At 40.8% G+C, this 15,799-nt stretch overlaps 2 protein-coding genes across 7 annotated transcripts in view; both read left to right on the top strand.

Moving 5' to 3' along the window:
- LOC116669951 (obg-like ATPase 1) overlaps nucleotides 1–4,988 on the top strand; it is a 7,336-nt gene extending 2,348 nt beyond the window's left edge. Inside the window, exons 5-11 of the mRNA XM_032500100.1 lie at nucleotides 853–1,028; nucleotides 1,169–1,249; nucleotides 1,798–1,895; nucleotides 2,010–2,150; nucleotides 2,391–2,487; nucleotides 3,242–3,364; nucleotides 3,489–4,988. Coding sequence (XP_032355991.1) covers nucleotides 853–1,028; nucleotides 1,169–1,249; nucleotides 1,798–1,895; nucleotides 2,010–2,150; nucleotides 2,391–2,487; nucleotides 3,242–3,364; nucleotides 3,489–3,593 — 821 coding nt within the window. The 3' untranslated portion in view covers nucleotides 3,594–4,988. The remainder of the gene's footprint in view (nucleotides 1–852; nucleotides 1,029–1,168; nucleotides 1,250–1,797; nucleotides 1,896–2,009; nucleotides 2,151–2,390; nucleotides 2,488–3,241; nucleotides 3,365–3,488) is intronic.
- A 990-nt stretch (nucleotides 4,989–5,978) lies between these two features.
- On the top strand, nucleotides 5,979–15,799 carry LOC116669950 (transcription factor Sp3). 6 transcript variants are annotated; one of them, XM_032500098.1, is made up of 9 exons: nucleotides 5,979–6,187; nucleotides 6,468–6,570; nucleotides 7,197–7,427; nucleotides 7,514–8,098; nucleotides 9,380–9,575; nucleotides 10,106–10,291; nucleotides 10,821–11,010; nucleotides 11,545–11,741; nucleotides 13,978–15,799. In XM_032500098.1, the coding sequence occupies exons 2-9, from the start codon at nucleotides 6,502–6,504 to the stop codon at nucleotides 14,223–14,225; spliced, it is 1,902 nt and encodes a 633-aa protein (XP_032355989.1). In that variant the 5' UTR covers nucleotides 5,979–6,187; nucleotides 6,468–6,501; the 3' UTR covers nucleotides 14,226–15,799. The 6 variants fall into 6 exon arrangements, with proteins under 6 accessions (XP_032355989.1, XP_032355988.1, XP_032355987.1 ...); XM_032500097.1 differs by having other exon boundaries at nucleotides 5,980–6,187; nucleotides 7,514–8,095; nucleotides 9,380–9,574; nucleotides 10,087–10,291; XM_032500096.1 differs by having other exon boundaries at nucleotides 5,980–6,187; nucleotides 9,383–9,574; nucleotides 10,087–10,291.

Below are 15,799 nucleotides of genomic sequence, written 5' to 3'. Positions count from 1 at the left end.
AAAGAGACTTCAGATATGGTATTAGGGGACCAATAACGTCTACATGAAAGCATCCAAAGAGCACCATGTCAAGGGACCTTTAAGATATTTTATGGCAACAGGAACAACCAATTTTCTATAGATATATATTTCTTTGCACAGGGGACTCTGTACCTTTTGCCCTGAGGGCAGTAGCTGAATGAGGTGATTTAAAGGATGACTGTGGTCATCTAAAATTCCATGGTGAGTGGGGTTTGTTTGCAGTCTGCACTTGTACTGCCCAGTTTAACTGCTTTGGAAAGCTTTGTCTTGCTTTTGACACTTAGGTAATCTAACTAGGACACAACTTTAAAAGTTAGTATACTTTCAGTTAGGGATTGGAATACTCTGTTTTAAGTGCATTGGTTTACCACAAAATGTATAAGTTTGTGCACCAGAAAGGCGTCTCTGCTGTACATTTTGTAACTGCATTCCAACTTTAATACTTTATGGTATCAAACTATCAAGTATCAAAAGCTGGCACTGAATGTCTGGCCATTCGTAATTTGGCGTACTCATTGTCAGGTCTGTTCAGTTCCTGATTTTAGATTCAATTTAGACAATTTTATTTAAACAAAGGTCTTATCTGGCAGCTTTTATTCCGACAATAGGTTTAGCATTTAGTTTATAGGTGCACCGCCTAATCTAACACTTTTACACATTTTTTGTGGCTCATTTATCGTCTTATGAAGTGTGCATGATTTTACATCTTGGTAATATCAATATAATTCAGTTGAAATTGAATTTGTTTTAATTTAATAAAAGGCCCTTGGATTTCAAAGTATAGGAATATTTTTAACTGGCTGATTTAATCTGTAAACACTTGTCTTTTAGGTGCGTTTGATGATGAGGATATTATCCACGTGGAGGGTAACGTTGACCCAGTGAGGGACATTGAGATCATCCATGAGGAGCTGCGACTAAAGGACGAGGAAATGATTGCTCCAATCCTTGACAAACTGGAGAAAACTGCCGTCAGAGGAGGTGACAAAAAACTCAAACCTGAATATGTAAGTAAAGTGTGTTTGTGCTATTCATCTGTTGTCCTGTTTCACATTTGTATCTTTATGCATCACGATTGGGGGATATAGGAGATGATAATCTGTAATCCGTCTGGAGACACCATGTCACCTGCTGCTTTTTGCTACAGGATATCATGTTAAAGGTGAAACAGTGGATACAGGAGGAGAAGAAACACGTCAGATTTTATCATGACTGGAATGACAAAGAGGTAATTATGTGTGTACAGTATGTGTGTGCATGAATAAGTTTGTGTGTAAGACTTGTGTGTCTGGCAAGTGTTTGGTGTAATAGTCCTAAAGTCTAGTGGATAAATTGTTTTTTTACATATAAAAAAGTATTTGTCTGATGGCCGGGTTAGCTCAGTTGCTAGAACATGCGCCCATAGATAGTTTTACTCCTCGACACAGCGGCCGCAGGTTTGACTCCGACCTGCGACCCTTTGCTGCATGTCAGTCCCCCTCTCTCTCCTCTTTCAATTCTTCATCTCACCTGTGACAGTAAAGGCCTAAAAATGCCCCCAAAAATAAGGCTTTGTCTGGCAGCTTCATTGATCCTCGCTTTTTTGACTGACTTTTCCAACCTAAACTTTGTGATTTTTAATCTTTTTTTTTCACACATTTTTGCCATTGTCCCCTTTTTTTCTAGTGCGCGAATTAAAAAAAAAAGTGTACTTTTCTTAATCTTTTACTGTAGTTGACTTGATGAACTGAGTTTTTGAGAACCAAAAAGTGTTATGTTTGTAAATTCTCTCCACAGATTGAGGTGTTAAACAAATACCTGTTTCTGACATCCAAGCCCATGATCTACCTGGTCAATCTCTCAGAGAAGGATTACATCAGAAAAAAGAACAAGTGGTAAGTTTGCTTTCACATAGCCAGTGTGCATGAGTGTATGTCCCATACATTGTTTAAGTTTGCAACTATTGTTTACGATTCAATGTAACTCACCCTGCTTCCTGTTTCTCTCAGGTTGGCAAAAATCAAGGAGTGGGTAGATGCTCATGACCCCGGTGCTCTGGTCATTCCTGTGAGTGGAGCTCTTGAGTCTAAACTGCAGGACATGGAGGAGGAGGAGAAGAAAAAGTACTGCGAAGAAAAGAAGACACAGAGGTGGGAACTCACAGTATAGCAAGAATATTGTTAATCAGGTTGACAAGCGGTTCGCCTACCACTAAGGGCTGCAACTAACGATGATGTTTGTTGACAAGTCAAAGTATCTGCAGTACAAAAGGCCTTGAGCCAACTGACATTGTCTCGCACCATTGTGTAATTCAGTTTAAAGCTACCATAACCTTTTTTAAAGATACATGTTTGCTTGAACTGCATCATGGCTTCTCTGTGTGTTTCTAGTGTTATGACCAAAATAATCAAGACCGGCTACGCAGCACTACAGCTGGAATACTTCTTCACAGCCGGACCAGATGAGGTGCGGGCGTGGACCATCAGGGTAAGTGCTGTGATATGAATAACCTTTCTTTGAAGTTTGTTATTAACCTTATGTTCTCAAAATGGACTTCAAAATCTTTTTTATTTCTGTTTGAAAGTGTCATTTACTACTGATTTTTTTTAAGCATAAATATTCTGTTAAATGTTGATCATTCTGTCAAATTTGAAATTTTGCCCAAAAAATAATCAACATTTTTGTTATATGTGATATTATATATAGATAGAACTTTTCTCAAATATTAAGTATTCTTGTTGTCAAATGGGAATATTACATATTATGATTAGTGGTTAAGCAAATAATACTGTCATTATATCATGTGTTTTCTCTTCTTTTTTGCAATTATTTGAGTATGTAACTACACATTAATGGCCTCAAGTGTGACACTGAGTGATTAATACATCTGAGAGATGCGCTCCAAATTTGCATTGTTTTTGGATTATAAGCACATTTTTGCAGATTTGGATTTTTTTAGTATTTAGCCATTTAGTATTTCATCTTTCACTGTTCAGAATTTGCTAAAAAATCTGGGATGTAGGCAGCAATTAAAAGGTTTGTTAGTATTTATTTACAGCTAAAGGTTTTTTACAGAATTCCTGAATTTGAAGTGCATTTAGACTTAGACTTCTCTTTATTAATCCTTTTGGGATGACTCCCACGAGGAAATTGACAATGCAGCACATTTTTATATATATATATATATATGTATATATGTATATGTATATATATATATATATATTGTCTTTTGCCCCAACAGAACGGTACCAAGGCTCCTCAAGCTGCAGGAAAGATCCACACTGACTTTGAGAAAGGCTTCATCATGGCCGAGGTGATGAAGTACAATGACTTCAAAGAGGAGGGCAGTGAAAATGCAGCCAAGGTGTGTGTTTTATAGAGCCTAATAGTAAGCTTGAACTGCCGCACTATTGAATTTCTGCCAATAACAGCGTTCACTGTTTTAGAAACGTCCTTGGAATACAATTTAAAAATGTCTTCTTCCACAGGCTGCTGGAAAATACAGGCAACAGGGCCGGAACTACGTAGTGGAGGATGGCGACATTATCTTTTTCAAATTCAACACACCCAATGCACCTAAGAAGAAACCATAAGACCACACGATCAGCAGAGGGAGAACTCAGAATATTGTTTAGTTGGGCCTCAAAGAGCTACACTGTCTGTCGTTTTCATACTTCTCTTTGAATTCAGAGGATCAGCGAATGGCTTGGTTGGCCAGAGGTATTTACTCAACCGACCTCCCAGTTCTATTGAAATGGTTAACATTTCTATACAATAATAACACAAATTCCTACCTTTTAATATTTGGAGCAAATTTTCAAATGGCACCAACTGTACCTAAATTCCAGCTGTCATGGTCAAAGAATGGGTTAAAAATGAACTGAGAAATACATCATTTTTTATTTTACTAGAAATAGATGTATAAACGGTAACAGAACACAAACTGCACGTTGTTTTCTAATTGATGCTGGCGCTGTCCACATGTTTTTAATATGCATCAGGTCATCAGAACTTGACTTCTTTTCTAGATGATTTAAGCCACAATACTCAAAGAAACTGTTTGTTGAAATGTATCTTTCATTCCTCTGAGTAATAACTGCGCCTTTCTGTCATTAGCTGACAATTACCTGAATGAGAACTGCTGATTCATTTGTGAACTTTTACATCATAACAGCATATTTAATTACTGCTTTTTTACAGGTAGGTGTGTTCAATCTGTAAATCAAGTCTATCATAAAATACACAGTTCCACCATGACTGTTAATAATATACAGCATGTGTTTTTTGCCACAGTTCCTAACCAGCATTAACTATGTAAGAGACATCTTCAATGCTTTTTAGGTATTTTCCCCTAGAATTAAAAAGACAAACTATTTTCTCAGTTCCTTTATACCTTTTCCCTGAAATAAACTTTTATGTTTTATGCGATTGACAACACAGTCTTAATACCTTTGCCAGTTGTGCTATAATATACGGTGTCTATAAACGTTTGACTGGTGCTGTGTTGAGTATTAAGAGAAATTGAAAGCCATCACACAGTGTTGTACTTTAGGCTAGAACTGTGCTGTATTCCTGAGAGGGAAGAATATTGTTATTTTAGAACGCGCAAAGCAGGCATCCCTGAAAGTGCAGGATAATACATCTGGATAGAGAATGTTGTTATACACACTGCTTTTATTGACTTTTGTTTGGGCTGGTTTAAATTTAATTAAAAAAAGGGCGACATTTTCTTTATGAACTCCACCCTGTTACGAGACAATGCTTTATTGTAAATCAGCTACAAGAGCGCTGTGGGTTGTGCAGCCTCATGATGCTTCTTGTTTACCTCACTGCCTCCATAGTGTGAATCTTTATTTTCAAGAGCACCCAACAATCCCATCATTAAAGATTCTGTGGAAGATAGAAAATCCCATGAACCTTAGGTAGCCAGGATATAATAAATGTCATCCTCATCCATATGCATGTGTCAATAAAAGTGAACAAACCTGCCATTGCTTTGTCCATTTCAAATTTTTCCTAATGTTAGAGAATAAATTCACAACATAAGGGAAGGAATGGACTATGCCACTGAAATAATCATAGGGTTTTACAATGTTAAATTACAATCCGTTAATAAATTGTTATATTAAAACAAGCTATTGTATTATTTAATTCAATGTATAGCTAATTTTAATATGCATCTAGTTTATGATAACACACTGTAAAAGTCATTACTGCAGTGACACTCCTGCTCCATACAGGTAGGGCATGTGGATGTTATGACCTAAAAACATTTACATAAAAGAAACCAAAGATGACAAGAGTTTTTATTGTGGACCAAGGCAGTAACGTGTTCCCCTGCTTTATCTATAAAACCTTTTGAAATGCTAATGTTACATTTTTTTTCCGAGCAAACTTACTGTGTTATTAAAAATGCTTGATAATAGTCAAAAGATCCCCAACAACAAATTGGGCGTTTAAGACCCTAACTGTTAATTTGTAAAGGTTACCATATGTTCTTTGTTAATTATGTCACAATTTAATCACGAAATAAACTCATAACCAGTTACAAGTCAGTGTAAGGCTGTAATAACTTTTGAAGACTGCTTTGTTGTAATGGAGGCCATCCGATGATTTACAGTAAACACTTTTAAAAACTAACTCGTCGCTTGTCTATTTCATTACAATGTTATGGAAAAAAGAAAATGCACTGCATTAAAACAATGGCCACTAATTAAAATATATAACTTCATTATACATCAAAATTGTGAAATAAAGTGTACAATTTCGACATAACTGCCGCTTTTTACCAAGTATTTCTGTTGGGAATCAACTACATTCCATCTCTCGTCTCCTTCAACAGCAAACAGGAAACACACGTCCTGTATTTAAATGAATGACATTCTGCTTAGCCAATGGCATCTGCCAAAACTCTCGCTTAGCCAATCGCCTTAGAGAAGAAGGGCGGGACGTCCTGTAATGTGATGCAAATTCGACTTTCAAGCCTGTTAGTCCCACCTTTTTGTGTTTCCCGCACCGTCAATCAAAATAGAAAAAAATCGACCCGAATTCACCGATCAACGCTAGCCCGCCTTTGATAAAATAATCATGTTTGGAGTTTAGTTTATCAGATAAGCTTCCCGGTTACTACCATTTACGCTATGACTGGTACCTAAACATTTAGCGCATCGAAGCGTGCAACTAATCGGTGAGTTTGTGCAACCTACAGCGAAGCAAGCTGCGTCTTTTTATCTTTTGCTCTACTGCTAACTAGCTAGATATGGTTAGCTAACTGAGCTAGTTGGCTAGCCACGGAGTTGACAAAGTAAACATCTGGGTCGGCATCGCCACAGAATCTGCGCTGCAAAGTTGAATTTCGCAGTCAGCTCCTTTTGGACTGGAGAGTGGGGATGTTTTGCGGGCTTTTGTGCCAGGCAGGAGTTGACGATTACAGAGTTTTGCTGAGTTTCCCCCTCTCTCCCTGCTAGCGCCACAGCAGAGCAGCCTCTGAAACAAGGAGAAATGGCGTCCGCGGACGTGGACAGCAGTCAAAGCGAGTTTCTGCAACCCGGCGGCGCAGCGGAAACACAGGTATCCGACATTTTCTAGCTCGTCTTTCTCGCTCGCTTTCGATTGCTGGTTGTGTTTTTGAGAGCATGAAGTTGACACGTTTTAAAATTTTGATGGTATGGGGTGAAAGCCGTACACTTCCTGTGTTCCCCTCAATAACGGCCACCCACTTTACCCCTGTAAAACCCGCCCATAGTGGGTAGGACACTGAAGTCAGTCACTTGGGTCGGCTCGTTGGAAGATAGCCGGTGTACCTTGGGCTGGGAGGATGCTGGAGTGTGATAATATTGCAGGAATAGCGTCCATAATCCAAACAGGAGCGTTCAATTGTGTTGTAATAGCCACCCATCCCCCACACCCTGCTCTCGACCATTTCGGAGCCTGTTATCTTCACTCTGTGTGTTGGTGGTTGCTTCTAGGTTGTGGCTGTTGCATCGTTTGCATCAGCACAAATCCTACATGATCCCCCCCACTCCCTATGGTTTACTCTATGATTGATCTAGCAGCACGATTTCTGAATCCATATCTGATTTCCACACAATAGCCGAACTGGTTCCATTTTCTGTGATCTAATCTAGTGCAGAGACAAATCTTCTTGTTGAAGTGTGATGTGTCCTTGTTAAACTGAGTGTTGATTTTACTCCCAGACAACAGACATGTCAGCCATTCAGCTGACTGGTTCCGACCGATGGGAGGTGTTAACTCCTGTCTCAACTGGGAAGGAAGACCAGGGAATCGTTCACATTCCAAACTCTGGGATTGTTACGTCCAACGGGCAGTACATGCTTCCTATTGGGAGTCTCCCCAACCAGCCCATTTATGTTACAGCATCTGGGAATGAGGCTGCAGCCAATGGAGTGTCAGGCATTCAGTATCAGGTAAACAGAAACAGATAGATGTTTACGACACAGCGGGGTATCTGTTCAGGCAATAACTTGCTCAAACCGGTTGTCACTTCTTCCAGGTCATCCCCCAAATCCAAAATGCAGATGGGACACTTGCAAGTTTCACCCAGGGATTGGATGATTGCACGGGGCAGATTCATCTCCTCCAAGATGGCGGCCAGGGCAGCATTGGAATCAGCTGTGCCACAACAGCGACCACAGACCTCCTGACGCAGGCGGGGCATGTACAGTCAATCCAAGCCCTCCCGCTGGCTGGGGGGTCAGCATACACTAATACAGTAGGGCTGCCCGGCAACATAACATTCGTCCCTATCAACAGTGTGGATCTGGAGTCTCTAGGGTTGACTGGAGCGCAGACGGTTCCCATTGCAACAGGGGTAACACCCGAAGGTCAGCTGATCATGGGTGGCCAGACGCTGGACAATCAGGGTCAGGACACTGGCGTCAAGCAGCCGCTGGTGACAGTGAGCAGCGCCAACCAAGAACTCTACGTGCCAACCACCTCTTCCTCCTCCAACCCCTCCCATCTTCCGGAGACCATCGACGGCACCGGGGTTTTAACCCAAGCAACCGCCGTGTCTGCAGGCGTGTCCGATCCCTCCTCAGAGAACTTCAACTCACAAAACCACCTGCATCAAATCCAGGTCAGAGTGTGTGACTTTAACAGAATGTTGGGAGGTTTCCTAGATAAATCTTATGAATCACAAGAATTTAAGTAATAAGAAGGAAAATACTTGTTTTATATTTAGTTACTAGTTTAAATCACACTTAACATTTAAGAACGTTGTCTTCTGTAGTTCAGTGAAAAAAAAGTTTTTTGTTAAAAAACACAATTGTATTCCTCAAAGTAAGGTATCATTAAAAATCAGACTGTTCTGGTATCGGTATCAAAAGTCAGGGATTGCATTGGCACCTGTATCACCAGGTAGGGGTATTACGTCGTCATTGATTTGATTTAAAGGGTCACAAGCTGAAAAGGTTGGGGTCACTGCTTTAAGGCCACAATGGAGCTTACTGTGCATTTAACCCATGAGAATTACACCTACTGCTTGACAAAGCTGTCAGTGTATCTGACATGTATCTCAAATTTCCCAGAATTTATTTGTCCCATCCACTTAGATTTGCCTCAAATTAGGGATTTTTTTTTTCCCTCAACAGTTGTGCAGAATGTACTTTATGGTCAAATGCTGTTGTGCAATCAATTCTCTAGTGTTTGGAACGCCTAACCCCTATTTTCCACCGGGTACGTCTGCGCTGCGTTCCAAATGCGCCGCGGCCCCCGCAAGCAGTCACAGCCATTCGAGTGGATGCTTGATCTTCCACCAGCCCCACCACGGCGCGCCCAGTAGCGTGCGTGAAGCAGCTCTCCGCTATGCTAAAGATATGCGCGGGGTCTATTTTCACGCTATCGTTCAGACTGAATCAGTAAGTGTATCCAGTCAATTTACCAAAGACACCCCCCGATATTGTCTCCTCTATAACACCACAGATGACGAGAGATTCATCGTGGAGGTGGAAAAACATAATAGACGACACAGATTAAAAAAAAAAAAAATCCTCTCGCCAGAAAAGAGAAGACATGGAGTTTAACTGTAGGAATGGAAGGCAGATACTAGCTTAATTAACATGTGACTGTTCTGTGAAGAACAAAGTAGAGACAATATAATCTGCGAGTTGGGCAGACAAGACGCTCTGCTTCTGATACTTTTCCGGTGTTGTATGGTGCCTGGCGGTGCACAAAACGAAACTGAAACGCAGCACAGACGTGCCCAGAGGAAAATCGGGTGAGGGGTCAACAACCACAAAAAAATTCTTAGCCTGTGGGAAATGCTAATTATCCACTGTACTGTACTCCTTTTATAGAAACATGATGTGAATGCGGCTTTCGCAACCTTATGTGTAATTTATTTGTTTTAATTAATCACCAGGTCTCATCCTCTAACGCCACCACTATCTCGCAGCCCATCCTGCAGCTGTCTGGGGACGGCCAGGCTCAGGGTCAGGACCTAAATGCAGCAGGTCAGACTCTACAGAGTGTGCAACTGGTCAACCCCGGGACCTTCCTCATCCAGGCCCAAACTGTCACAGCTACTGGGCAGATCCAGTGGCAGACCTTCCAGGTACCTACAAAGAGTGATAGATAGATAGATAGATAGATAGATAGATAGATAGATAGATAGATAGATAGATATTGATCCCAATAAAATGGGAAATTATAGTGTTACAGCAGCAAAATCAGTTGCACAGAATATAAATGAAATACTAGGATACAATATACATGAAATAATAGGAATAAAATACAAGAACAAATATTTGAATATATATATAAGTTGGGAATACAAAAATGTGCAACTACTTAAATAGTATGATAAATATGTAAATAAACCAATTGTGCAGGTTGCACTTAGGGCAGTATTGTGGTGTCTCAGTCTTATCTAGCACCCAGTGATGACGTGTTAGAGTTTTATTGCCTGTGGTAGGAATGATTTCCTGTAGTGGTCCGTGTAACATCGAAGATGTTTTATGTTTTAAAGCATTAAAGTTTCCCATGGGCATTATTCATGTATCATGTTGTGTTTTCGTGCTTTGAAGGATGTCAGATTACTAACACGTACCCCACCTCTCTCTGTAGGTCCAGGGTGTCCAGTCACTCCAGGGGCTCCAGTTGCCCCAGGGGCAGGGGCAGGCCCAGCAGCTGACCTTAGCCCCGGTCCATACTCTCCCTCTGGGCCAGACAGGCCAGGTCAGCCTGCCCAACCTCCAGACAGTCACAGTGAACTCTGTAGCACAAGGTGGAGTTCAGTACACACAGGGAGAGGACCCAAACAGTCCAATTGGTATGGGACACCTGCACGTGCTGTACACTAGGGCTGTCAAAACTGGCCAAAAATAAAGGTCGAATATTTGTTCTAAAAAAGCACAGAGGTTGGGATATAATTTGGAAATCAGTATGTCCATAAAAGGGCAAACCAAAACAACGGGAGACATAACTACAGACAGGACAGGCTGCGAAATACACCTCTGTCATGGAGCTCTCTCTCTGTCGTAATTTGGTCATAAACAACCGAGTCTCTTGCTGTTCATGAATTTGACGACATTTTCTCGTTGTCTCTGTTGTTGAAGATTTGCATCTTTGTTTACGTCCGGTAGCGAGGCACATAACCGCGGTGGTGCCGTTTTTTCACTCTTATAATATTTGAATATCCATTTTCATATTCAAATCTCTGTTTCTTTTTACTATTCAAATTTATAACATTTGTTGACAGCCCTACTGTACACACTCAGACATAATTCTTCATTTTAATGAGCAAATCTTAATTTTCTCGTGTTAAATCACTTAAATCTGCATCTTCCTCCCTGGTTCAGGTATCCAGATAAAGGAGGAGCCGGACTCTGAGGAGTGGCAGCTTAGCGGAAACTCCACGCTCAACCCCAGCGATCTGAACAACCTGCGTGTTCCGATGGGAGATGAGGAAATGGAGATGGCGGGCGGGGAGGGCAAGAGGCTCCGCAGAGTAGCCTGCACCTGCCCCAACTGCAAAGAGTCTGGAGGAAGGTGGGCCTGTCAAAAGATGCACTCATTACAAATACACGTATACTAGGAAGTGGAGGTGTTCAGATCATCTTTGTTCATTACAAAAACTCTGAAAAACAAAATAATGCTCAAAACCTTTATTGAACTTCATCATGCAGATTTGGTCAGCATCGGCCACTCTGAATACAACCATAAATCAATTTTAGAGAAGCCTTTCAAGTGACCCCCACATGTTAACTGCAGTGGCTACAAAAGACAACATTTCTTCTCTTTTGTCTCTCTTATCCTCATTTTGTTTATGTGCCTTTAACAATTCAGATTTCCAAGGACATATTTGCATACAAAAATATTAACACAAAATACAAATGTTTTGGCTAATTCTTTGTGAGATGTCAGACTATTATTGTTTTATCACTTAAAATTCTTGCATGTTTGTGTTTAACTAATCTTCCTGTGTCATTAAATTGCATATTTTCAGTCTTTGCATTCCTTTTTACCCACAGTATATGTTTGTGTTTTCTTCTTCTCATTTTTCATTTTTCTTGCATTTCACAGAGGTTCAGGCATGGGGAAGAAGAAGCAACATATCTGCCACATTGCCGGCTGCGGAAAGGTTTATGGGAAGACGTCTCATCTTCGAGCTCATTTGCGCTGGCACAGTGGAGAGAGACCCTTCGTCTGCAACTGGATGTTCTGCGGGAAGAGGTTCACCAGGAGCGACGAGCTGCAGAGACACAGGAGGACACACACAGGTGAGGCAGGCGATGCTCAAATAAGTCTTGTCACTTTTGAAATCACCACTAAACACAGGTATACTGCATTCATGTTGGAAGAGTGACAACAAAAGCAAACTTGTACATGTGCCGCTTTCTGTCCATGATACAAGCTTTAAAGGAGCATAGCTGTTGTTAGACTTTACAGTTAACAAATAACAGATACCAGAATATGTCCATGTTAGTCTGCAGCTGTTCCGAAATTGTTTTTGATTGCACAATGTTCGGGGATTAGAGGTGTTGAGCGTCATCTGTGAAATGAGAATACAAACACTTGCAGCAGCTCCAAAGCTAAATGCTAGGACATTTTGAATGAAGTACAGCTAAGCCTGGTTGTTTTTATGAAGGCAACAACTAGCAGGGATCTCTTTCTTTTAAGACTTAAACACGTGTGACTTCAAAGGAGATGACTACATGGTCACTAGCCTGTAACCGTTACTGTAATTATCCAAGCCGCAAAACAGTATTCATTAAATGTTAATAGAGTGCTAATAGAGATTAAATGAGAATGATTTCTTGGCTTATTTCCTTTCAGTGGCTAGAGCTGACAAACGAGGTAGCAGTTTATTTTCACATTCACGACCTTACACAAACACACATGGACCTAACGTATTTCAAAATATGCAAGTAAAAACTGTCTTGTGTGGCAGGGCACCTTTTTAAGTAAATGTATTAAGTTAGGCGTTGTATTTACGTCATTATTTTCTATGTATCATAAAGTCTTTAGAAGTTTTGTGTTTCATCTGGCTACAATACAAATGTGGGGTTTGGGGATTTCAGTTTTCAGATGTATTAAGCAATTCTAAGACGTTGTCGGATTCATTTTTAGCTAGGTACTTATTTCCTAAATCCTACAATCCTAGTGACGTGTTGTCACTGCACACAGTGTTTGCTTGTGGATGACTGGTGAAAACATGAATGATTGTGTTCTGTAATGTATTAACAGGCCTATTAATCAGCTTTCCCAAGCAGTCAAACAATTAAGAGAGGTGCTATTGCTAAAGTGTTAATGTAATATAATCTGTTTTTCTGTTTGTCTTTCATAATTCTCAGTAAGGTCTTTGTGGGTGTAGCGACACTTTCCGACATCTTAAGAGGTTAAAGTCGACTGCTTTCTGGGACATGTTTTTATGCTACTTGAATGTGTCTCTTGAAACAAGCTACCGCAAACCGGTGATTAGCTTGTAACGCTAGCTTTCAGGGAGAGGGTAAATCGGTATTTTATACCACTAACAAGGCTCAAAATAGCAGCACACTTCCACGGTAGCATGATGAGGGTCCCTACGTGTGAACCAAAGCATTGAGAACTTTGTAAGTGTACAATTTATTAAAAAGACAGACGGGCGCCATCTTGGGAAACAGTCATGACCAGTCAAACCACGAACGCTGTGTTTGAGCTATGTTACTGCAGATGGAACTCCATCCCCCTCTACTGTACTGGCTTAGAAGCAGAAATGTCAGAAACGGTTGTTGAGTTTCTGCATTGTTAGATTCCAATAGTCTAGATGTCTTTGAGAAAATACTTTTGTAATTGGGGTGAATCGACACACAACAGGTACAAATCAACAATAGTGGTTATTTCCGAGCAACCATAGTTTATTTTGGGTATGGTTGACAAAAGAAACTTTGTTCGTGCCTACAGCTATACCCTGGCAGGAATAACGTAAATAAACAGAAATGATCCCAATATGATTCCGTGGCCAACTTGTGTGCAAGAACTTTGTATTTTGGCAAACTGTTTAAAATAATGAATTTGGCTGGCCCATTTATGTCAGTTTTAAAAGATGTGTGTTAAGCAGTGGTCTATATCGACGACACTTCATTTAGGGGATTGCTCCGATGCCGCTGGAAGATCCGCCGGATGTCCCTCACCTTCTGCTTTTTTTGTGTTGGTGTTGTAAATTTTGATTGATTTATGAGGATTATGGTTAACTGCCCCTCAGATCTCTGCAGGGTAAACCGAGACAGCTAGCTAGACTATCGGTTGAATCTGAGTTTACTGCCTAGGGCTGCCCAAGACGGTTGTGATTGGTGTAAAGAAACGCCAATAAACCAGAGCACGTTTTTCTCCCATCCCAGAATGCTGTGTGGAATAGCCAGACCCTCCTCCGCAGGGCTGTGGAGGAAGATCTTGCAATGCGAGACCACTTAACCAGTTACTGTACTGTTTGCCTTCGGCACCCTGTCTGATGTGTCTGTTTCATTGATCTCACAGGAGAGAAGAAGTTTGTGTGCATAGAGTGCTCCAAGAGGTTCATGCGGAGCGACCACCTGGCCAAGCACATAAAGACTCACCAGAATAAAAAAGGCGGGGTACCCTCCACGTCTCCGCACACCGCTGACGCAGTCATTACCGCCGACGGAACCACGCTCATCCTCCAGACCGCCAACCACGACCTCTTAGCCAATCAGGAGATCCCTTTGCAGCTGGTCACAGTGGCGTCCGGTGAGGTTATGGAATGAGGAAGTGAAGGAGCAAGGGTTTTTTTTTTTTTTTTTTTGAGAACTAGCCTATCACAGGGACCTCTTGGGCTTTTCTCTTTCCCCTCTTAACTTGTTTTTTACATATGAATATATATACGTAAATATATATGACAAATATATATATTTTAAGTAAGAGTTATCATGACTTTGTTTGTTTTTTGCTGTCTTTTTATAGGCTGGCAAAAACAAAAAAACATTAAAATGTGGTTGCTATAAACACACACACACACACACACACACACACACACACACACACACATTAATACTCAAGACAGTACATGAATACTCTACACAATGAAATGCCTTATTTTGTATCATACTCTTGTATAAATTGCTGGAGGTGCATGTGTTTTTTAAGCTTTGCAGATGATGTAAATGCAACAGAGATAAATGTGTTTGTGAAATGATGATGACGATGATGATAATGAGGAGGAGTTTCTGAAAGATAATAACGAAGTAGTGAACCTCTCTGGGATGATTGCATTTTTGTCTCTGGTGAATTCTGACAGAACCAAGCGGTCTGTCTGAAGCAGCGCTGCATTCACACTGAATTGTTGCACTGCTGCAGCCATGAAGGAACACTCGATTTTAAAGGAATAGCTCAACATTTTGAGAAACGTGCGCTTTTGCTCTCTTGCAGAGAGTTGGCTGAGAAGATTGTTATCACTCTGTACTTGGCGAGTGGTATCGATGTTCTTATCCAACTCTTGGCAGGAAAGCAATTAAGCACATTTTCCAAAATATCAATCACTGACAGGCAACAGGGCGGCGACACTGATGTCATGCTGTGTTGCTTCAAGCAGAGCGGGAGGTTCAGCTGGTCGTCAGAGTAGGACGACAGTGCCACTGTAAACTGATGACAAGTTGTTTACCACCTCGACAGGTGGGCAATAGATGCAAGCCGCTCTGAAAAAGGGCAACTTCTTCCAGCATCTTGTCAGTCTGAACAGAATGTCTCATCTTTCCTCATGAGCACACCGTCCGCTGTGCTTGTCCATGTCTTTTATTTTTCTTTCCTTTTTGCATATTTTTGTTGTAAATTCACATTGTATTTCAGTTTTCTGTGTCTCCTTGCTGATCTGCGTGTCTTCTAAATCAAAGCCACGTGATGGTCAACATAGAAGTGTTGAGTGGGTGCCTCTGAATTGCTGCATGTCTCTTCATTGTCATTGTCAGCTGCATATGGCTGCAGCAGAAAATGCATGAATCTCGCCATGTGAAGAAAACAGAAACAGATGCAACAAATCAGAACCCCCCCCCCCTCGGGTGTGATTGAACATTCCAGTTGGACACCGGATGATGTGGGATTAGTTTTGCAATAACTGGTCTGTTGGGAATTCTGGCCAGATGTCACTCAAGTCAAAAGGAAAACAATCATGCCATTGTTTGTCGTTTTGTTTTTATTTTAATTAATGTAATCCCTTTCTTGGTTTGTCATGTTTGTAGCATTCATTTACATGTATATTATCTTAAGTTCACATTGTTTATAGAAGCCATTACTTAGTTAACCGAATTTGTTGTATCAAAACTTATTTTAAGTGATTTTTTTTTTT

Source organism: Etheostoma spectabile, chromosome 20, assembly GCF_008692095.1.
Source record: "Etheostoma spectabile isolate EspeVRDwgs_2016 chromosome 20, UIUC_Espe_1.0, whole genome shotgun sequence".
Classification (NCBI taxonomy): Eukaryota; Metazoa; Chordata; class Actinopteri; order Perciformes; family Percidae; genus Etheostoma; species Etheostoma spectabile.
Note: the sequence above shows the minus strand (reverse complement) of the source record. Positions and strands in the feature narration are given on the sequence as shown.